Here is a 23,736-nt window from a genome sequence, read left to right on the forward strand (position 1 = left end):
GCTGCACTGCAATTTTGCACAGCAGTTTCGCAAAGCGCGCTGAAACCAAGACGTTTTCCTAGTTAGCACAGCTGAAAGTCACGGCTGCAGGCTGTAGCGAAAGCGGCAGCAGGGCATCTATGAACTTTACCTTAAATGCAGTTCATTTAAGGCAAATTCAGCGACAGCACCTCTGAACTTTCGTGGCAGCAAACTACATTCCAAGATCATTTTCGTAAGTGAGCTGCGGTGGACTTAAACCATTCGGCCGCTTATATCCACTGCCGAGGAAATTCGTCTCGCGGTTGTCGCTCATGGATGCTCCTGCGTCATAAGGTTGTGAACGCAGAACTGAAGCACCGTTATGCACACTCAGCACATCCTGAAAATGCATATGCAAACGTTAAGTTACCACATCGATCGCAAAACTACAAGATCGGGCAACTCACCAGCTCAAAACGGTTTGCAGCCGCTTGCCTGCTCTTTCGAGCATCACTGACAGCCACAGTGGGTGCCTCATCTTCTGTTTCCGATTGAGCATCAATTTTCCCAATTTCATTCACGCCTTGGAGCTTCTTCAGCACTCGATTCGACATTTATATAAAAAGAAAATGTCGGACCGCTGGTGGGAGAGTACTGTGTGTTGAGCTCGAGCGATCCGTTTTCAACAGCTGCTTTTGCCGCGGTCCGGAAGCTTAAGACAGTTGCCAACAAAATGAACGCACTGCAATACTAGTGCAGGAATTAAAGCAAGTACTCAGGTCAACACCAAATGGCTACGAACCGCCATGTGCGACAATCCCCACCTGATGTTAAAGCTCAACTGGCTCAACCTCAACACAAGCAGCACAAGCACACAAGTGCTAGCGAAAGAGGGAGGCATGAGGGAGGCTTCTCCAATAGATGATCGTCTCTTCCACGCCGCCTTAGCATGGGAGTGGTGGCAAGCGCCACCGGGCCTCTAACCAACTGTGTTGTATATGTGTGGAAATAAGTAATGCCGAATAGCTAAATGGGTTAAATCTCTATTTTTCACTAAGTTGCCAGTGATCAAATCCGTCATTTATGTTCACCACAGGTACCACTCGGGTCCAGTGTTCTGCGTTTTGTACCAAGATTCTTAGAAGATAGCACATATATAGTTCTTCACCTGAAAAGCTGTGATATTCACGTACTTTATCAAATTTTGCACAGTCATAGTCTTCCACGTACGTTTCATCAAAAGTTATTCGTTGCCACATGGTTTCTCCTTCCCCGCCTTTTCTTTCTTTTTTGTTTAATTTTCCGTGTCAGTTATTGTTTCACACTTTTTCAGTGAGCCCTTCTCTACATTCCAGACTCTCTTCCAATCTCATGCCCTTGTCATTGCAGCGTGCACAGCGTGCATTCGCTCGATATCTGTGCTCGCATTGTCCCAACCACCGTGCGTGGTTCCAAGGTGGTTCCCCTATCCGATTATGACGTCGGTCAGGATGTCCGGTACGCTTTTGTAATATCTTATTTGAATTAAAGAAGTTATCGTTACTATTCACGCTACCACAGCAGCTTGTTAAGACCAAGGAACTTATCACCCTACCGCCTTAGAGCTGTACTGACTGTCGCCATCCCCACCTGCCATGTGCTGTTGCGTGACCATTCACTAACGTTGACTGGAAATCAAACTGCATGAAGCACGCTACCAGAGGGGACCGTAAATATGCGTACTCGGACCTTAGTGGCAGCCCCAGCAGCCGCCTACAAGAACAAGTGAAAAGAACGACGACAAACTAAATGACATATTATACACATGGACGTGCACACATTTCACAACGCCCGCATGTCACGGTAAATGTGTGCAGTGGACGCTTCTCGCATATTGCTGGGATTATGGAGGAAGAAAAAGCATTTTCTTTTTTTTTTTTTTCTCCATGGCTGGGATCATTGCCATGATCGATCATGGCTGGGATGCTCGCAGGTCACAGAACCGCAGGTCACGGTACAGAACCACAGAGTTACAGAACTTACAGAAATACCTCATTGCAGCGCGCACCCTCTGAAGGCTTTTCATCTATGTTCCTGACATTGCGTGCGTTTCGTAAACTTTATGCCAAATAAGGAACTTAAAAACTGCATTCAGTATAATTCGATCATTCCTGTAGGATATGGCACCTGCTGTAGTACACCACGTTAACTCCATGCCTGTACCACTCCATGGCACTCTAGTCTCTCGCTTCATTTTAATACATTCGGAATGGCCTTACTGTTTTTTACTAAAATTACATTCCCTGGGGTCAGTATGCCAAAATATTTTGTCTTTCTCCAGTGGCAAGAATGTCCGGTAACCTGCGCCACCCTCCGTACAAGCATGTGCAAGTAAAAAACGGTAGAATTATGGGATCAACGCCCTTCTAGCCACCATAGTAGAACTAGTACACTCTAGTAGAACCATAGAGTTATATGTAATATAGTGAGAAACTCTATGAGTAGAACCAAGTGCAGGCTATGCCAAGTCAAGGAGGCGGAAGTCAAATGTCAAATCAGGGAACGATTACAGTGTTGCCAGATTGGGCTATTTGTAGCCAAATTGGGCTACTTATATTTTCGTTTGGCTGTGTTGTAGCTGTGTTAGCTGTTTTTTAGATGAGTTGGCTATGTGGCTATTTTTGGGCTACATTTGTATGTGGATCAGGGGATTGTAAACAAAGCGTGTTTCAAGATTCGCAGTACGTTCGACCAGCTGATGGTGCAACCTTTTTCTGCTTGTTTCCACATCTGCGTTCATGGCATACGTACGTGGCGGGATGCACCGGAGGTACATTGGCCATTCTAGCCACTGTACCGGAGGGGATGTAGGTTTTGTGCTAGGACCTAATTTCGAAGTTGGCTCGTTACACAGGGAAGAGCAGCATGCGATCATCATCATCAAATGATGTGATATTTCTTTTATGCACTGTTTGTTGTTACATTTGATGTTTACATATGTGATAATTGGTTGGGTTTACGATCCTTAACCTTCGAAGTGGTATGAGCACGACCTTCTCAAATACTGACCTGCTCAGCTGGCGGCTCTCTATGAAGCCGCCTGCGCCGGTTCTCGTTCGAGCATTGACGTCCTCCCGAGCAGACGCTTGGTTACACTCGCGGGCGCGCTCTACAAGTGCTTCACTAGCGCACATGCTTCAATTTGGGCATATTTTGATTTAATAATTTTAATATCTGTGATAGCGAGAAAGTTTATCTGCACTTAAAAGCCAACATTTCAAAGCGTTTATTTACAAAAGAAGCAACTGCACCACTACTGGTGCACTTTCGGTTCTTCAGCAAATAACTACTGTTGCGCACCTATCTTTCCTTGTTTTGTTGGCCGTGCAAGTGAGAAATGGGCTTATTTGTCGTGCACGAGCGAACCTTATATGCGCTCTTCAGTAGAGCCCCCCTAGCTGTGTAAATATTATTTCCAGCAGTCGCTTGGAGGGCATGTAGATCGAAATGTTTTTTTTTTTCTATCTTCCTTTTCTAATTAATTTCTTTCTTTTTTAGCTTTAGCATCTACCTCATAGACGTATACATATATAGGCCAACTCCGGCCTATCTCGGGTACGGCAGGCCACGTACCTTTCCTTGTCACAATGATTCCCACAGACGCGCAGCGAAGATGGTAGAGCTATATGTAGCTTTCCACGCACCACTGAAATATCACTATCTTCTGCGGCTCTTACTAGAAAGCTGGCACTGAATGTTTTCATGTTGCTAGATTTGTTCGGAACCATTTAACAAATATTTTGCGTCCCGGAGAGTGTCTAATTAAGGTGCATTGTACTGTTCAAGAAAGTCTACAATCTACAATAAAATTCCAAGGCGTAGTACATGTGCAAGTCTGGGCACCATGAACTTCGCAATCTTCAGACTCTCGATCATTGAAATTAAGGCTATGGTGGTGCATCTGTTTTTACCAATTCATGACTGGTCATTCTGCGACAGTCTTTGCGACGCGCGTAATGTATACGACCGAGACCGTTTATTTCCTGCATAAAATTCGACTGTATTAAGTACGTGCTTGCACCTCACTCGACTTCCTTTTTGCTGATTACATGCGCGGCTCGCTTTTGGTACAGCAGGCGCCGCGCGTACCTGGGGTACAATGGATATAAGCAGTACATCTTGACTTCAGTCTTTATGTAATATTCTGGCCTAAAGCCATCTCAATTGAAGTAAAGGCTATATCCTCTCAATGTGATCTTGATTGTGGGGGTGTCCGGCCGTTAAAAGAGACGAATAAATAATGAAAACGTACGCGATAAGCCACCAACGGTAATACATTTTTTTTCTGCGGCACAACTTATTTGCAAGAATGTTTGTTGAAAAAATATTTCGTGCAACCCTTGCCTCGCATGCTCGCAATGCAAATTTGATACCGGTGGCGAAGGCATTCGGGAAATGCCACTAATAAGTGACAATAAATGTACGCGCACATCTCTTTAATCATAGAACATCTACTGATAACAATTTAAGGCATGTAGCTGCATTTTCGGCATGCCAACTAGCACTATAGGGCAGCCTCACCTTTTCTATAAACTGCATATACCTTGATCCATTTTTTTTTTTTTTTTTCACCCAGGTGCGTAAAGCGGGAACTCAATCTAAGGCGTGTTTATCTTGCCGTGATTTACACAAAGTCACGTAGCAGTGCGGCATTATTGTTGATCTTGCTCAATCAACGTACTTTTGCTCCTTTTCTTAGTCGTATAAAGTGCATACCCGCGCAAACATCGCGGCTTGGCGCCGGCAGACGACAGCAGAAGTGCGGCGCAGATGAGGTAACTAGTAGCGCCACAAGGCTCGTAGTGGCAGAAATATGAGCTAGAACAGGCGCGCTGGCGTTCTGCTCGCTGGTCAGGTCAGTAGTACAGTAGGTCGTGGGTATGAGGTACACTTTCAGATAATTTTACGCCTTAGGCATTGGGAAAGCATGGCGAATGATAAGTATTTGATATTTTTTCTTTGTGTGTTGTACTTATTGTATCCACCCCTTTGCTTGGGCCGGTGCTTGATCAAGCTTGACCCACTTTTAAAAAAATACAATTATTCGTTGCTTACTCACCCAAACGCCCAGTTTTAGCCATGTCACTCTGCGCCATCTGGCGACACTGGGAACGAACGAACTCGAACCAGTGCTCGAACATCCGAACCGATCCGGACACGGTCGTGGCACACTGGCACGGGAGGTGCGGAGTAGAGTTTGAGCTGCATAATGTCGTCCCCACTTGAAGCGCTTGAAACGAATTTAGAGATGTTTATCGAGAATGTTCGGCAGCTAGGAATAATTGTGAGTGACTTTCAGCCACAAGGGCAAACCACGTTAAACCAAAAAATGTAAGTTATGCCAACACGGCTTCACTGAAACATCCTAAGATCGAGAATCTGCTTTCGTTAAATGTCAATGAAATCGGTGTTTGAGCAACCTGTTTGTTTCAGAAATCATATCGTCACTTTGATGCAAGAGGTGGATAGATGTAAGCCACAAGTCCAGGACATACAAGTGCCATTGGAAGTGTTCGAGTAAGTTGGCAAGCTTGCGTTGACCAACTCTTCCTTTGCTAACTTTTTCCTTTGACTTACTCGGCAGCTACATTGACCAAGGAAGAAATCCGCAACTGTTTACGAAGGATTGCATGGAAAAGGCGCTGACCAAGAATGAACAAGTGAAAGGCAAGATCGAGTCCTATCGCGTAAGTAAAAAAAATTGATGGCGCATCCATCCTTTGGAGATGACTAACGACGTTAATGCGATTAACAATCTTTCGTATGATGGGTGTGTTCGATTGGTGGTGGGGGGAAAGTGATATGATTTATATGTTACGATGATTATATCGCCATGCCATCCGGGAATCGGGAAACCTTGTGGCCACCTCAGCAGACACGAAGTGGCAATCTCGCTGCCAACCACAATTCCGTAGATACCACGACACAGTATATATTGTTACAATGACTGCACCCCAACTGAAACTCCGTAGCAGCCCCCCACAATCCTAGTATCCTGGCTGCAACTTGTTATGCAATGGGCTATTCATCAAGCGGCCGCGCTTGACGTGGAGGTGCCTGTTACAGAAGGGCGCTATCGCTTTAATATATTCAAGGCCACATACCCCTTGTGTCACCTTGGCACATCCATTTTGGGGGATTGGCCATGAATGGGCACATACCAATATCACATATGCAGTGTCGAGGTTGTCTATGCAGGCACTGACCCATGTATGTTTGGCATGACAGTAGCCAGCACATAACTAGTGACCCGAGCTGGTAGACAACTTGGGTCATTGGGTATGTGAAAGAGTATAGATATGGACAAACATACCACAAACTGGGAGAAGTTCTCTAACAATGCTAATCGCATTCATATTTAAAACTTGCTATTACAGTAATCAAAATTAAGTTTGTTACATAATGAGAAGGATCAAATTGTTTTATAAGCAGAGGCTTTATTCAGTAAAAGCAAATTAACATGTGTTAATTCAAAGCAGCGAAGTACGTTTCTGGCCAAGCTCTGTCATTTTTCCCTGAAAATGGCTTTGGCGTGTAGTATCCTTGTTGTATGCTGTTGTTCAAAATGAAAGAGCAGCAAAGGAAATGTGCCATTTACATCTTTCTCTCTCTATTTTAAATGTCGGTTAACACAACAGCTTTTACTTGTTTGTGGTTTCCAAATTTGTTGCCTGGATACATTCAGTGCTTTAATGTAATTTATTCTAAACTAATGCTAGTTTCTGACATGTCGCTTCATTTTATTCGTTCTGTAAAGAAAAAAAGGTGGGGATGTAAGTTGTTACAATGTGACTGCTAAAAAAACTAGCAGTTACATGTGTATGACTAACCTGCTATCAAAACGTTGTGAAACAAGTTATGCTAGCGGGACCAGAAAAAGAATAAAGGAAACCATCAAGACATAACCCCGCATAAATTATATGTGGATGCAACAAGTACATGCCTAGCCTCTATCAAAGAAAGTTATCTCATTTGCCCTTAGTTGTGAATCAACACTAACCGGCCCAATTTTCATATCCTTGCATGTTCTTGTTGCGCAGAGGTTCAAGGCACTGCTGCTTCTGGAGCTGAGCAAAGTGTTCCCCACAGAAATGGCCAAATACAGGGCCATCAGAGGCGACGAGCGACCAGCCACATAGAGGCCTCATGTGAACTCTGTGAAGTGTATATACATTTGAACGTAGTTCACTAAACGCTGATTCACACTACGCCGACACGAGAACGATTTTGGTCTGCCGACTGATGACGCGAGCAGTTTATATAGGACGGGAAAATGCTGTGGCCAACGATTTAAAAGAAGGAAAACGCCATCACCAACAGTCGGCAGACCAAAATCGGTACCGTGTCGGCAGTGCCGGATTAAGGTGGGGGCTATGGGGGCTGCAGCCCCGGGCCCCCAACTTTCAAGGGCCCTGCTCGACCATTTGAAAAAAAAAAAAAAAAAAAAACGTTGCTGAGCGTGCTTGCTGCCGATGCTATCATTGAAAACCGACGGCCCGGGCAACTTCTTGACAGCCATCGCGTTCGTTTTTTCTCACTTGCTTGTTTTATTGTAATTGCAATTATATGGACACTCCAAGCGGATTTCTGCCATCGGCGTCATTGGCGCTGTGAGGTTCCGTATAGAGTCCAACAGCGATGAAATCGTCGCTGTGTGCCGAATGCTGTATGTGCGCGAGGGATGTGCGCTTTCACGGGGAGCGAACGCACAGCGGAGAGCAAACACGACTTCTTCCGTCGCGCAAAAGGCCGTTGGGGGACGGGAGGGAGGGAGGTGAGGCGACATCTAGCTGCGGCACCATATGCGTAATTATATAAAAACATGGCGAGGGGAGAAGGTGGTAAAGGACTTCCGATGCTGCTCGACGAGTGTCCCATTCTGATCTCGTCGAAAACCTCCGAGCTGCCCCCAGAGGCATCGGCAAGTCACCAATGCCGTGCACGTTCGGTGCAAACGCGGGCAAAACGCCGACGGCATTGACAACAGTTCTGCACGTTGCTGGTGCTGCTAAGTCTAAGTTTATACAGCTGATAAAACTACTATCCTTACTCCGTGTAGCTCTCTACTAATTTGCTATCGCAATTGATGCTTCGCCTTTCGGGTAAACTGCGACAATTTTTGGTCAATGAACAGTGTGAAGGAAGTCGTTCTTTGTTCTCATTTTGTCATAATGAAGTTTGAGTCCAACGTGATTGTTTGTGCTTGTCGTATTGAATGTAAACATTGATTTAAAAGTGAAATCATTGTACATGATTCATATGGTTATTTCAATGTTCAAATGTTGTACTTGTACATACGCTTTGTTGAATGTTATGTGTTTATAACTTGATTGAATGCCAAATTTTTTTTTTTTGGTCCATGCTGTGTGCCGATGCAGCACTTCAAAACTAATTCTGAATTTGTGATGCACTTTTTCTTTGAACATAACGACGTGTACGTGAGATCATCATCAGCCTATATTTATGTCCACTGCAGGACGAAGGCCTCTCCCTGCGATCTCCAATTACCCCTGTCTTGCGCTAGCCGATTCCAACTTGCACCTGCGAATTTCCTAACTTCATCACTCCACCTAGTTTTCTGCCGTCCTCGACTGCGCTTCCCTTCTCTTGGTATCCATTCTGTAACCCTAATGGTCCACTGGTTATCCATTCTACGCATTACATGGCCTGCCCAGCTCCACTTTTCCCGCTTAATGTCAACTAGAATATTGGCTATCTCCGTTTGTTCTCTGAGCCACACCGCTCTCTTCCTGTTGGGCCTAACATTTTTTTGTTCCATCGCTCTTTGTATGGTCCTTAACTTGTTCTCGAGCTTCTTTGTTAACCTCCAAGTTTCTGCCCCATATGTTATCACCGGTAGAATGCAATGATTGTAAACTTTTCAACGACAGTGGTAATCTCCCAGTCAGGATTTGGCAATGCTTGCCGTATGCACTCCAACCCAATTTTATTCTGTAAATTTCTTTCTCATGATAATAACAGTTAAATAATTGTAGAAATCACGCTAATAAACTAGTTTCCCGAACCCATAAATATGATGTATATTTTATCACTTATCAGGTAACGTAACATGTGGGCTTCGAAAAATTCAGCGTCTTAAACCAGTCATCATCATCATCATCATCGTCATTACCCAAGAATGTAGTTAGCCTCGGGCCCCGAAATTTCTTAATCCGGCACTGCATGTCGGCCTAATGTGAATAAACCTTAAGTTTTGTACTGGCAGCATTCGACTAAAGATATATTACTTTAGTGACATAAAAATGCTGACGCGTAGGTCTACCCATGGCAGTCTAAAGTATAAACCGCATGCAAGCGATCTTGCGCGCAACAAGCAATGCGATAGAGATGGCTGTCGCGTTCGCTCGTCGCCTACAAGTCGTACCGCATGCGAGCGACGACATTGAGTGACGTCTCCCCGGTGTTGCCTGTATAAGGGCAGCAAATATGCTCCGAAACTGGCGTGACGCGTGCTTTATTAATTTAAGTTGATGTGTTTACTGTAAAAAGCAGCATAAATATTTCTAAAGGTCTTGCACTAGGTTCTTATCCTTGCACATATCAAAGTTTAGTCGTTTGCTCGTTCCGTGCGACAATCGGTAGTACTTGACCAATGTAAGTACATCTTGTACCGGCTTCGCGCTATTGGCTAGTCGCTCATAGCACTTTCAGGCGACGAATTCTAGATTTTCAGAACCGAGCGATCGAGTGAAAAGACTGAGCGATCTGTTCGCGCGACGGCCCGTTTCGTCGCTCGTCGCTGTTGCGCACAAAATTGCTCTCATGCGGTTTGGGCTTTAGAATGAACTAAATGAGTGGCTAAGTGGGTCTCCCTTTTATATATGAAAGCGTGGTGACGTCACAAAGTATATATATATATATATATATATATATATATGTGTCACAGTGTAGTGACAAAATCTCCGTGAAAGCGAACTCCGCGACCGCATTCAGTAATGCAACTTATATTGCAAACTATATTGCAAGTTATATTAAATTAAACTATATTGCACTAAAGGATACGCAGCAAAGATGATGTTCCTTCAAGTACTTCAAATGCTCTGATTATTTATTTATGGACAGAAAGGAAATTACTTTGAAAAACTGCACCCCAATTAGAGAAACAGTCAGGGTTATGAAAGACGTAGCACGTAGGAGGCGCTGAACTGCTCGACTCCAACGTTGTGACCATATATATATATATATATATATATATATATATATATATATATATATAATGCTGTATGCATGATTGCAAAGAAAGATATGCCGTTTGCCTTCAATTGTTAACCTGGAGTTTTGTGTTTACGCCACGAAATTTTCCGACCAACGAGAGGTGTACAGCTTTGCTGTAAAAATCGAGAAGCAGACATAGACAAAGCGACAGGAAGGTGGCCGTACTAACAAATGGCATTCTTGTTACCAACTTGCCCAACAAGCCACTCTCATGACAATTGCATTTTCCTTCCCAATGAAGCAGTTCTGTGGTCAACATTTACTCAAGCCCGAGCTTCTTTTTTTTTTTTGCCTTGTGTGTTCGGGCTTCGTTCTACAAGTGGAGCGAATTATATTTTTATGCCACGTTACGTCGAAGCACGACACCTTCATCACTGCCGCTCACTCTGTGTACCCGATCGCGACAGGGCACGTGAGTGTCTCGAAAAAGCATGCAAACAATGTCTTTTACTGATCGGTTGTCTGGGGGTGCTGAAATAGTGGCACTATGATGCGCATGTTTTTGTATTTTGCTGGATTTCGTTAAAGGCAATTACAAGAAGCTCCATCAATGGTACTTAGTTGCAAACACTTCAGTCAGGCATTTTTAAATGTGATCCACAACTTTCGTTATTGGCACTTTCTTGGTGAAGCCAATATTTAAAAAGTTAGGCAATTAGTTTATACTAATTAATTGACTTTGCAAAACAAAAAAAAAGGCCGCAGACTAGGACATGCGATCCTCAGCACCACTGAGTTGGTTTGAGCCTCCTAGCTCGCACCGTTGCGTTATTGCGATAGCAATTATATGGACACCCTAAGTGCATTTCTGCTGTCGCCGTCGTCGCTTCGCGCCGTACGCTGTGTGTGCGAGTGAAAGCTGTGGGAACGCCGACTTGATTTGCGGTATCAGAGCCAACTGTGGATGAAGACGACGACGGACGCGCGAGCAGTGGCGCGAGGGATGCGCGAGCTGCGGCTGGGCGCCCTTGGGCATGGCCGGCGGAGATTAGAGCCTGCTGGTGTGGAATGCGGGATCGAGCCGTTTCCCACAAAGTGTACGAGGGTGAGCCGGCAATCGCGGTTTAATGTAGTGCACGCGAGGGAGGAAGGCAGGCCGGAAGCCCGCGGTCGTCTTTCGCGCACGCGAGGCACGGGGGCGAGGTGCGTTCTGCTCCGTCGGCTGCTGCTCACAGTGCAGCCACTCGGGCGCCGTATCTTGAAAGCGATCTGCGATGCTAGCGAAGTGCATGCCCACATGGGCCTCATCTTCAAAGCGATCTGCGATGGGGACAAAGTGCATGCGTCGATTGCCGGTAGCTTCGTATGCGCTCTGCTTTTGACGTTTAGTTCATGTTGAAGCGAGGCGAGAGATAGCGCGAAGGTCAATTTGGCCGCTGCTGCTGGCGCGCTTTCTCACTCCGGCGTTTTCACAGCGACTTTCCACGGTCATCGAGTGAGATTTGTTCATGTTTACCTCTGCGCTCGTGACGCCATGCTTGTCTCTTTAGTCAGTAAGCGAATGTTTACAACTTTATACAGCCAATGAAACTACTATCCTTGCTTTGTATAGCTGTCTACTAATTTGCTATCGCAATTGAGGCTTCGCCTTTTGGGCGAAACTGCGACTTTTTTAAAACATTGGCTACGTTTAGCTGGGACACCCTGTGTATTTAATGTTAATAAAAGTTCGTAAGAAAGTAACATAGAAGTCATTGATTACTATTTACTTTTGTGGTTGTAATCGGTTACTTTTTTTTCTGTAACGTGTACAGGTCTTAAAATTTTGACTGTGCCTCTGTGTTGCTAACCTGGTTTTTATTGCAGTAGCAATTATATGGACACCCCAGGGGAATTTTCACCGTCGGCATCACTGTGATGTTCTGTATAAAGTCCAACTGTGATTAAACTGCGGCTTCACATCATGTGCTGTAGGTGCGAGCCAAATCTTCCGAGGGTGCGCCGAGAAGGATGGTAACTTGACGCCGTGGTGTCGTCTCACACTCGCAAGGGAGGAAGGTGGGGCTTTAAATTCAGGGAGACTTTAAATTCTAACTTTCATCATCTAAACTTTGCAGACTTGAGTATATCTGTGATGATTCGGCGTCAGCTTGAGATTTCATTTGAAAACACTTTTTGGCATTCAGTGGTTTGCTTTTGACTAATGCTGTTTTTGACGTGTGCCTACTAAAGTTTGCTTAGGTCTGTTAACAACATATCTGCCATCATGATGCATGCGTGCCATCATTGAATGTGAATTTCACCATTGGTAGGTTTGTTGTAACAGTCTATTAGAAGTGCTGCACTGGACCTGAATAAACACTTAGAAAAACGTGTCTTTTGGCTACTCAACTTATGCTTAAAACATTTCCAATGTTGAAAAGATACAAGATACAAATGTTTTCTATGTTTCCAATCATGATAAAAGAGAAATGGGAAGGGGAAAGCAAAGAAATGGCTTAGTTTGCAAGATATTTTGCAGAGACCCTGTAGTGGCCGCGAGAGGGCCAAACGTGCAGGCAAGGGCGAGCAGCGAGCGCAGCTCCGAAACCTTTCTAACCACCATACTGGTTGCACCCCGCGCCCCCGTGTCCTCCACTCTCCACCAATGGTGACGAGTGGAAAGGGCGAGCAGCCCCAAGGGTGGCTGAAGCAAAAGAAAAATAAAACCAGTTGACAGTTGGGATTCACGCCGTCGAGACGTCTCTCTCTCCTCTGCACGTACTCGCGTCCTAACAGTGGTGACCCGGACGAGGCTTAACGACAACCACATATCGACACCATGGAGACTACAGCCGACGCACCAGCCATCTCCGCCGTCGACGTTAAGCTACCGCCATTTTGGACAGCCGACCCTGAACTCTGGTTTCTGCAAGTGGAATCGCAATTCACCGCCCGACGCATTACTGCCGACCAGACAAAGTACCACCACGTGGTCGGCAGCCTTCCACCTACAACAGCGAGCGAAGTACGAGATCTACTGGTCGCTCCACCTGCAGTGAACGCGTACACAACTCTCAAGCGACTGCAACAGCTGCTACACGGCGCTGAGCTCGGCGACCGGACCCCTAGCCAATTGTTGCGCCACATGCAACAGCTGCTCGGCACGACGACCACCGACGTGGACAGCAGGCTGCTTCGGGAGCTCTTCCTGCAATGGCTCCCCATAAACGTGTGGATGGTCCTCGCCTCGGCTGCCGACAAACAGCTTTCTCAGCTCGCCGAACTCGCCGACTTAGTAACGGCAGTGGCGTCGTGGACGGCGCCTTACGCGGCCTCAACTTCTGCCATGCTTAGCTTGATGACCTGTTAGTTGCAAGTGGCACACCAGAAGAGCATATAAAGCATCTGCGCATCGTTTTCCAGCGCTTAGTCGAGCACGGTGTAGTCGTGAACATGGCCAAATACGAGCTTGGTGTACCTGAGCTGTCTTTCCTGGGACACATAATTTCTAGCTCAGGAGTCCGGCCTCATCCCAGCAAGGTTGAAGCGGTGCAAGGATTCCCGCAGCCAAATACAAAGCACCAGCTGCGAGAATTTCTGGGTTTAGTGAATTTCTACCGCCGTTTCATCCCGCACTGCGCCCAAATCCTCCAGCCTCTTCACAACCTTCAGAAATAAAGCGAAATTATGAATAAAAGCTGTGCACGTCTGCGTCAACAATGATGCAGTTAGCTTTTAGCCACACTAACATTTTAAGGGAAAATGTAGAGGTAACTCAAAATAAACCATAAACAGTGAGTAACAGGACTCTCGTACTGACATTTTAGGAGCGGGCGGGGGGGGGGGGGGTGCCTCCCCGGGAAACTCGGAGGAGGCTAGAGCCCCGGAGCCCCCCCCCCCTTCCCATAGTCGCCGCCTATGCCATTGCGCTTGTTTTGCATTGATTAAAAAAGGCAGTGAACTGCTGTTACTCATTTGTTTGAAAGTGTGAGTATATTAATAGGGTGCCTAAATAAATGACAGCCATGAAATGCTAGAGATAAATACGTAAAGGGCTTTCCATTTTGTTAGGTTGCCCCAGTACTGGTCTTCTAGACACAGCTTTGCTACCTTTATCACACTAGGAATAGCCAATCAAAAGGCCCTGCACTAGTTTCTGTAGGAAATTTTGGTTATAAACTAGAAGTTGTGAAGCACTGTCCAGGAAGCATCATACCCAAGGGGTTCAATAGTAGCTACAATAGAATTGTGACGCAATGGCGGGTGAAGGTGAGCTACCCTCTCCGTTGCAGAAGCTCTCTCCTGTTGCCTCGAGCATCACCCACAAGCAACATTCCGCTGCTGTATTCTCTCATGTCAGAGCCAAGGGCTCACCTGTTTTTGGGAAGGGAGAAAAAAAAAAAAATAGAGGCTAGGGTTACCCCCATGATCCCAGCCTCTGTTATTTCTTTTTGTCTCCCTTGCTGTGTTATGTTTTCCATAGATGTTTTTGCACTACTCAGTGTTTAATGGGAATCTCTGTGTTGTTCATGCTGCTGCTGGCTATTTGTGCACTGCAGGTAGCCTACATGCGAGGTGGAAGCACCAAGCATGTGATGTCACCTCACAGGTGGGTTAAGTGGCTCCTTCAAGAAGGGCGCACAGACCTTTGCTTGAATTTTTCAGGTGTTTTTGCCATGTACATCGGTGTACCGCTTTGCAGACACGATTGTCATCGTGTTATCTGTGCAGTGCATTCGTTGCTATGCAATGACTAAACCTAGTGAGGCGCCCTACTACACCTGATCTACATAACAAAGTAAATTTACCAACTGGGGTGGTATTCGGTAAAGTTTCTTGATCTTGAAAGTACCGACACTCTCCTCCCCACCGCGCTTTCCTCCTTGATTCTCCTCGCCCGCCGGCTGTGCGTGCTGCGCACGGCACACTATTGCGCCTGGGCACCCGCGGACGGGCCGCAGAATTCGATGGAGGCGCATGATTTTGGGCCAGTTGCACACCCCAATGGCGTATAAAATTTTGAAAAATGGTGATAACAGCATGGCGAATGCTGAAGGCAACGTTTATGAGGAGGTTGGTTGCATCTTAAAGCCGTATGAATGACACACACTGATGTAAGAGGAGCTTTGAGGCGAGTTTTATACTTGTTATTTTTTCTGCCACATGATACGCTGCTTTACTTTGTGCATCTGATCTAGTATTGCTTGTGGCAAATCGCTCTGTGTTTGGCAGTTTTTTCTCGCATGTGTGCGCATGTGCACCACAGGTATTATATCAACGTGCCTTCTTATAATGAATTACTGGCGAGTGCATTGTCCGTCCATGTGTTTGTCTCAATGTCAAAGTAGCTTTTGCGCCGTGGTTTCTGCGTTCAATAGGACGGTTGCGCAATTTCAGTGCGATGAAGCGGTGCCGGCAACCACTCATCGCCCACAATAACTGAAGCTGAGGAAAGGTATTTACAGATTATTCTTTAGGTGTCGGTGTCAATGAAGCTTAAAAAATACTCGGTATATCTATCGGAGAAGGCATTCTATATTTTTAGGCAAAAGAAACGCCTCTGGATAAGGTGTTTTGATAGTTCACACCGACATAGCGTTAAGTTATGTCGTAGGATAGTTAAAATTGTGATTTTGATTAGCGGGGGGCCCTATTGCCGACGCATTGTAGATTGCGGGCAAGCATGCGGTGGCGACAGGCTCTGCATAAAGAATCATAGTGTCATTGGCTGCGTCGTTAAGCGACCGAGATCATTATTGCTGAAATTATTAGAGGTGGGACAAGGAGCAAGCAGCAGCAATCACTTACGACTGTCAGTTCGAGGTTCATGCCGCTGTCGAGGGGGTTTCCTGTGCTTCACGACAGGTCAGTGGGAGAAAATTGTTGGAACTGCGTTGGGCTTTAGCTTTCTTTTGTCCAAGTTCTTGTAATATGCGCGGCTCAAATTGGTCTTCAGTGAAATGTAGCTAGAACATTTATCGAAGAGTTAATCACTCAGGCAGGATGAATAAAACGTCCTTTATACAAGTACAAGTGGCTAATACGCTGCAGTGCTAAACATTATTGCCTACATAATATTCCCTGCATTGCTACATCATAACCATAATCAGTATTTATTGCTCAACCTTCGTAATCAAAGCGTGTTGATACAATGACATCAGCTCGTGTTACATGGATGGAAAAGGTTTACCCACAGAACAAAACCGAAGAAAGGTGATTGTAACGCTTTCGCTATTAAAGCGAAGATTCCCGGCCTCCGCCTAGAAGTCAACAGCAAGGGTGCGCGATCGCGTCGTGCACATTGCCTGTATCCGTGAGAAAACCAAATATTCGTCACCCACTCACGCATGCATGGCAGCCCAGTTCAAAGCAAATTCAAGAACTGAAAAAGATTACTAGGTGTTCTTAGCTATCGCCTAAAAGACGCGAATGCGAGTCTTGTAAAATCTACTGTAATTCACCTCAATCCACCTTCATGCACCTTATTCGACCTTAATCCACTCTAACCCTCCTTAATACACCTTAATAGATCTTAATCCACCTCAATGCACCCTAATCCTTCTTAATATACCTTAATCGACCTTAATCCTCTTTATTCGACCTTAATCCCCCCTAATCCTCCTTAATTCATCTTTATCCGCCTTCGTGCACGTTAATCGACATTAATCCACCCTAATCCTTCTTATTACATCTTGATCCACCCTAATCCAACTTAATCCTCCCTAATTGACCCTAGCCCTCCTTATATAACCTTAATCTACTATAATCAACCTTAAATTGCCTTAATCCAATCATTATTCAGTCATGAATTTACTTCACTAATCATTAATCTATTATACACAGCTGGACATGATTTGGCTCGCTTCTGGCCTTCATTAGGTCACGTTACTTTCTGTACCTCAAACGCTCACCTTGAAACATATCCAACTAAGGGTCTCACCTTAAAATGTGGACTAGTTGGCGCTCATCACCTGCAATACCACGGGTATACTTCCCACTAATTTTTTTCAGGCCCTGCATTCATTGTATATAAGTGACTGACACATGCTACTCATTACTCATGCTACATACGCGACATCGAAGCTGTAAATAGCTCCTCTACAAGCTGCTATTCCGATTTTCAGTAAAACAGGCAACGGATCCTAACAATAGCGAAAAGTGCGATCGAGAGGCTGTATGTTCGGGTGTATTTGTTAGTGGAAAGCAGAATCTATAATGCTGCATTTCCGATTGAATAACAGTTGACGATGTGCGAGGTGATGGAGTCCCAGCAGAATATGCATCATTCTGAGGAGAACCCCATTTTTATGCAACGTACAAATTGCCGCAACAAAAAAGCTAATGAGCAGGCCGGAAGAATTTTAAAAAATGCAGCATTAGGGGATGCTTTGATATGAGCAATAAGAAAGGTGTCTTACCTCGCAAACAATACTGTTCCTTGTCGGAACAAAGTTCTTTCGGCCAATGTTGTGCAGCCACTGCTTTTTGCGCAAGCCATCACGCTTTCCTTGCGGTATCGTAAAAACTGCATAACCATCATCACGCTTCTTGCTGCAGTTATATGCGCAGCAGCACGGCATAGCGCTAGCAGACTGCACGAAACAGCGTGCAACCGAGCTCGGGCGCAAAATGGCACCAACGAAAAAGCAAAACGCAAGCTCCGCTCGTTTCCCAGGGCAACGGCAGGGAGACCAATCATCGTGAAAGAAAACGGGCGCAAGACCGTCTGCCGCGGAGGGGACTCGCGAGGGGCGAGGAGGTCGCGTGCCGGTGGCAGAGTACAAAGAGCGGCGGTACTTTCCTACATCAAGGGGCTTTAGTATTCAGGTGTGCTCACTTTTGGGGATATGATCACTTTTGCGAGATTTTGCGTGACTTGGCACCGGATACGTTGGCATTTATGAGCAACAGCATTCCTGGCAGTGTGCCAAGCTCGCTATCTTCACACAGTGCCAGCCACGCTGCTGGCCATATATTTTTTTTGATGCGTCCAGTACAGAATCGGACAAAATCTTGCCGATTGATTGCACTAGAATACTCCCCTTGATTTGTAAATATTAGACTTCAAACAAGTTCTGCCATTTTCTGTGGCATAAATAGCAATATAATTTGTCCTTGGTGTTTGCTACTAGAAGCAGTTTGAGTGCCAACATTGTTTTTTTGTTTTAGCCAGAGATATGCACTAATGCACTCCAAGAAGATGAGGCAAAGGTTGCAATGAGCTGAGGGCCCGCGGCATAAAGAAAGACCATGTCTATTAGGGCTGCTTTGCATGCTCAATCTCACAGAATGAAGAAAGCAATGAACATTTTGACTGGGCAAGCATCGCCTGACTTGGAACCACAAGACTTATGAATTGTTGGAGTACCATGTTGCACGCACTAACGCTTTGGTGAAAGTCCTGCTTTTCGGGGCAGCTTCATTCTACCTTAGTGGTGAAATGTGATGACTGCGACTTAGCCTTTTTATGTGGTTGTATTCCTGCAGTTGAACATTTTATTTAATTTGATATCCATCAATTCTTCCTTTCTGGCTGTGTTTTGGTAATCTTTAGCCTTTTTCCAAGCTGCCACATATACAAACGAAGACTTCTGAATTAAGTTTTTTTTCCTTGTACCGGAGTAGTGGCACAACACAGCATGATGGAATAACATAAAATATCAGAAGAGAAAAGGAAATTTGTGCTACTTCCTTATGTCTTTTCAACTTGCCCAGCAAACCAGTCTGCTACATAACAAAAGCCTGATGCCACTTCCCCCCTGTATAGGTTCATTCAATACAAGACCCGTGATCATGACAACCGAGTGTTCTTTCTGTTTTTGGTGATGTTGGCGGTGTGGCTATTTACTAAACCCACCACTACACATGCTTGTATATTAAAGCGAAGCTTTCTTTTCCTGTGCTCCTGGGTTTGGCGTGGCTGCTGGGTCAGTTGGTTTCTCAGCAGATGTATATATGGTGAGTATGCCCTAAATATATTATATAGGGCATTACTCATGCTACATACGCGATACAAAGAAAAACTATGTGATAGAACATTACTTGCAAAATCATTCAAGAAAATGAGAGAACGACATTCACATGTGAAAGATCAATAAAATTCAAAATCTTTGGTAAGTGAGGAGCAGTGCTATGTGCGACTGCAGGGACACCAACCTATATGATAAAGAGGGTCTATTTCTTGTTTGAAAGGGTGATGTGTTCATGTGTTCATTAATTATACCAGGTTACTCATTGCATAAAAGCATAACTTTATAGGTGATGTTTTGTTTGCCATAAATTGTTTGAGGTCTGTTTACCACCATGTACATACAGTTCAGTGCAAACCACACACGGACGTAGACAGAAAGGATGGGATACAGCACTAACTATCAACTCAACTGCGTCCCGTCCCCTCTGTCTACGTCTGTGTGTGGTTTGCGCTGACATGATGTCATACTAACTACCCCAACAGTCTGTCCATTTGAATTGTTTACCACTACTGATGTTCTACGAAAGTAGTCACCAATGTTTCTGTTTAGATAAGCAACACAGTAAGTTCATTATAATTTCTCGTAATCTACTCTTATACATACATTGACAACTTTATCTTGTAAATGAAGTTAAACAGGTAAACATTCTGAATGTGCTTATTACTTTTATGTCTCTAGCAAACAAAGTCATCAGCGATCATATGGCATTTCTCTGTGAAGTTAAAAGCATGTCCCCATCACTTTTATTTCCAGTTCCCCTTATTAAAAAACTGTAGGATGCTTAAGCTTTGCCTTTAAGCGTGGAACGCGATAACGTTATCGAGACTTGTTCGCATCGCATTTTTATTTGAGTAGGCTTCACTGCAGCACAGAACGTGGGAAAGCCAGCTTACACCGATCCCCTTAAAGTCAGCTTCACTTCTAAACAGAAATGCACTGCTGGGAAGATGTTTTTCCAGGGGCAATTTAAGTCGTCCTACATTAAAATGTGAAGGCCCTGGGATCTTTTTTATTTTATTGTTGTAATCGTAATTATTGTAAGTGTAAAGTAATTGTACGCGCGTGCGTGTCCAAAACGCATTAGGCAGGCCAAGTTCCAATCTGACCTGCCGAGGATGCGAGCGCCATCTGGATAAGATTTTCGCAAGTAGCCTACCCGAGCGTGCCGCTGTTGGTATGGTAGAAATGCTGGCAAAAGGGGTTTGTGTTTGAGTTTCCTCGTAACAGAATTACGTTTTCTTGTACATTCAAATAACAGTCGACGCCACCATGTCTGTAGGTTGTGGTTAAGTCGTACTTTACCATTTTTCTGATGGGTTTCACTGTAAGAAATTCAATTTTTGTTTACTAACACCTTGCACCACGCGGAGGGCCTGCGTGGTCGGGGTGGTTCGGGATGATTTTCTCCGCCACGAATGCCGACACCGGATTTTCTGCGACACGGGGCCCTTAATGCTATCGCGTTAATAAAGAACAGTTACGTTGTGAATGAATCATTGAGAAGTACATTAGTCTGCTACGTGGCTAGAAGCAGCACACAGTTTAATTAATGGATTTTGCTATTTTAATTATAATGTTGTTGACATGACATATACAACTAATTAAGTTAGGCTGAAACATAACACCGAAGAGACAATGCTGGTCAACTTGTTTTAACGACAAACATTTATAATATATTTTCATGTTGTAATCTATTTCTCTGTTCTTTGGACGGACAGAAAAGCATCAACTTTTTTTTCTCTTAACTATGTATTTGACATTGCTTCAATTTCTTTCAAGGTATGTCCAGAGAAAAGAACATTAGTGTCATTGGCGTTAAACATAACATTGCCAGGTTTCGGAATGTTTACAAGGTTGTTAATATTGATCCGTTTGGAACACCATATAAATATGTAGCATTATATCACCAGTTAGTCGAACAATTCCCAATACAGGACAAGAATGTGCAGTTTAAGCCCATTGTGTGCGCAGTTGATAGCTGCCATCCGAAGTACGGTGAGAGACGACCCATTTCCCCACGATAACAGCGCCGGCACAAAATGTTCTATAAGCCCGTCCACTTTCACCATTCGCCATACGGGAACTTCCTACAGCCTTTCACCATTCGCCGGGAACTTCCTACAGCCTCTTGTAAAAAATGTATATGGCAAAAGGCGGCTTCCTAGCATTGGTTGTACTTTGTGGAACAGTCTTCCTGTGCACGTAAAACAAAGTAAATACTTTTTTCTTATGCTGAAACGCCATTACAAAGACCTGTTTTAACGTTGAATTATAATTACAATACAAGATGTCTGCTACCTGCATGAACACACAACTGTTGAAATCGATATTGTATAAATATAAACCTCTGTTATTATTCATGTATGGATCCAAACTAGCTTGATGCTAAGGATCCAGATGCTTCTCATGTATTTTCGTCATTTTTGTATCCTTCTGGCAAATAAATTCAAAAATTCAAATTCAAACACAATTTCAGAAATATTGCAATTTAAATAGCTTGCACAGTTGCAGTTGGGCATAGGGGAAGCAGTAGACCTGTTTGCTCCAGCGTTAGTGAAGTGGTTATTAAACATATTGGCTAATTTCATTTCAGAGAAATGTGCACCATATATTACTAGCTTTGCAGGCACAGAATGCTTGGAAGAACTTGTGAGTTCATTAAACATTTTGCAGGTTATGTGATCGTTTCGTGCAGATGCTTCAAGTATTTATACTGGTAAAATTCTCTTTCCACTTTTTAGGTCGGAGTTTAATCTGTGTCTGAAGCATTTACATTTCTGCAAGATTGTAGGATCACATGTCTTTAGAAACAAACCAGATATCACTTTTTTTCTTGATATGATACAGCTACAGCTTCTGGGTTATCTATTCCTTCCTCACTTTCTTGTGCTCAACAATGTTTTTTCTAGGGAGGAAGGTGGTGTCATAGCGATTCTCTATTATACATGCAAAAATATAGCAAGATTTTGAAGGATCTGGCACTGCATAAACATTGTTCCAGTTAGAGCTTGTAATTGATTGAAATATGTTTATGCTGCAGTCGTCAATAAATCGCTTACTTAAATATAACACTAAGAGAGTGGTTTGCAAGCTCTATGGTGGCAAAATATAGAGAGGTAATAACTGGTATACCAACTGAGAACTCGTGAACAAGTTTTTGATTGTTCAAATTTTATTTCCAATTTTGGTACATTTGTGAAACATACGTAAGTCAACGAGTGTTTCTGTAAATGCCGTTATTCTGGTTGGCTGCTCGATTATGTTTTCACAACTGCGATAACCAAGGTCTCAGCCAGCTGAAATTTAGGCTGTGATGAAATTATATGTGCACCGAATGGAAGCTCCAGCAAACAGGCTTGTTTAGCCCTGTATGCTGACCAACATAGTGGGGCCAGTGAGCGCACCTTTATTCCGCACAACTAAATTTCTACATAAAACCTGGACATGTAATGTAGGCTCATGGGTATTTTTAAAGCACACAGACCTCTTGATGGAGTAGAACATTGTATTCAGCGACTTCTTTGGTTTAGCAATTTGGTGTGTGCCACTGAGGCAGAAGACATAGAATAATTTATTAAAGTACATAGAATATGTCATACTTCTTTGTGCATATACCTATCATCACCACCATTCTTCCCTCAAATCGCATCTGCCCTGAACTATACCCAGATGACTTGTGCAAATTATGTAGGACAGAACACGCACCCTAGAACACATTCTATGGGATTGCGCACATGTACAAGATAAAAATGCAGTCTCCCCAGAACAGCTTGGGGCGTGGTGGAAAGCCGCACTGATCAGCTCAGATCTGCAAGATAAACTATGGACCATCCAGCGAGCTCGAGAGGCGGCCGGGAGACAGGGTCTCTCTACCACCCCTGGCACGGCCTAGGCCCAGGCCTCGATCCGCTGGTCTCAATAAAGTTGTTTCACTCACTCACTCACTCACCTTCATTCTTGTGACATTGCTGCAAATATGTCTCGCACTGTACATTCGCCCGATTTGGTGTTTACATTTCGGCATAGCTTGTAAGCATGACCTTTGTGGTGCATAAACAGAAACATTGCATGAGGTTACATGTTGCATAGGATGAAACTAAGCATAATTGTACGCATCGCTGTTAGTCGTATAGCATTTAATTCACCGCTTCACTTCACATAGATTCCAACATATGCAGAGGATCTGCATAATTTTTGTATTACCCTGCCACACATCATGAAGTTCATTGAGAAATCCACAGCCCTTAAAGCATCCTACAGAAGCACATTTTCTGACAACATTGTGATGCTGGGAAGCCCTGAAAGATGATGCCAGTACTAAGTATGCTCAGCAAACTTGCATGCAAAATATGTACGTGCTGCTTGTACAGTGTGATAGTGAATCGAGGATGCTTCTGGGGCGCGATCTTGTACGCGTTCCGTTCCATCGAGCCGCACACGATTGGTCAATTTCAACTGCGACGTTCAAATTGACCAATCGTGTGCGGTTCGATGGAACAGAACGCCTCCGTTCCATTTTGGAACGCGTACAAGATCGCGCCTCTGATCTTTTACAGTCTGCCACGAAGAGGTAAAAGTGAGCTGCAAGGATGCATGCACCCTGCTG

At 44.4% G+C, this 23,736-nt stretch overlaps 3 protein-coding genes across 4 annotated transcripts in view; 2 read left to right on the forward strand and 1 right to left on the reverse strand.

Annotated features, from left to right (window-relative positions):
- The window catches only part of LOC119435987 (transcription factor 25-like), a 102,757-nt gene extending 101,901 nt beyond the window's left edge, over positions 1–856 (reverse strand). For both annotated transcript variants that reach the window (XM_037702704.2, XM_037702703.2), the window contains exon 1: positions 429–856. In XM_037702704.2, the coding sequence (XP_037558632.1) occupies positions 429–575 (147 nt within the window). In that variant the 5' untranslated portion in view covers positions 576–856. The remainder of the gene's footprint in view (positions 1–428) is intronic.
- Positions 857–5,145: 4,289 nt separating this feature from the next.
- On the forward strand, positions 5,146–7,273 carry LOC119435989 (mediator of RNA polymerase II transcription subunit 10). Its single transcript, XM_037702705.2, has 4 exons — positions 5,146–5,331; positions 5,434–5,517; positions 5,585–5,687; positions 7,041–7,273. The coding sequence occupies exons 1-4, from the start codon at positions 5,210–5,212 to the stop codon at positions 7,137–7,139; spliced, it is 408 nt and encodes a 135-aa protein (XP_037558633.1). The 5' UTR covers positions 5,146–5,209; the 3' UTR covers positions 7,140–7,273.
- A 5,724-nt stretch (positions 7,274–12,997) lies between these two features.
- Positions 12,998–13,528, forward strand: LOC119456289 (uncharacterized). Its single transcript, XM_037718017.1, has one exon. The coding sequence runs from the start codon at positions 12,998–13,000 to the stop codon at positions 13,526–13,528; it is 531 nt and encodes a 176-aa protein (XP_037573945.1).
- Positions 13,529–23,736: the final 10,208 nt, after the last annotated feature.

This window comes from Dermacentor silvarum, chromosome 1 (assembly GCF_013339745.2).
Source record: "Dermacentor silvarum isolate Dsil-2018 chromosome 1, BIME_Dsil_1.4, whole genome shotgun sequence".
NCBI lineage: Eukaryota > Metazoa > Arthropoda > Arachnida > Ixodida > Ixodidae > Dermacentor > Dermacentor silvarum.

What these genes read in the sequence shown, in the direction of transcription:
- LOC119456289 (XM_037718017.1), top strand. Translation starts at nt 12,998, where the DNA reads ATGGAGACTACAGCCGACGCACCAGCCATCTCCGCCGTCGACGTTAAG.
- LOC119435989 (XM_037702705.2), top strand. Translation starts at nt 5,210, where the DNA reads ATGTCGTCCCCACTTGAAGCGCTTGAAACGAATTTAGAGATGTTTATC. An exon ending in ACCACGTTAAACCAAAAAAT is followed by an intron (nt 5,332 to 5,433) that starts GTAAGTTATGCC and finishes TGTTTGTTTCAG; the next exon opens with AAATCATATCGTCACTTTGA. An exon ending in GTGCCATTGGAAGTGTTCGA is followed by an intron (nt 5,518 to 5,584) that starts GTAAGTTGGCAA and finishes CTTACTCGGCAG; the next exon opens with CTACATTGACCAAGGAAGAA.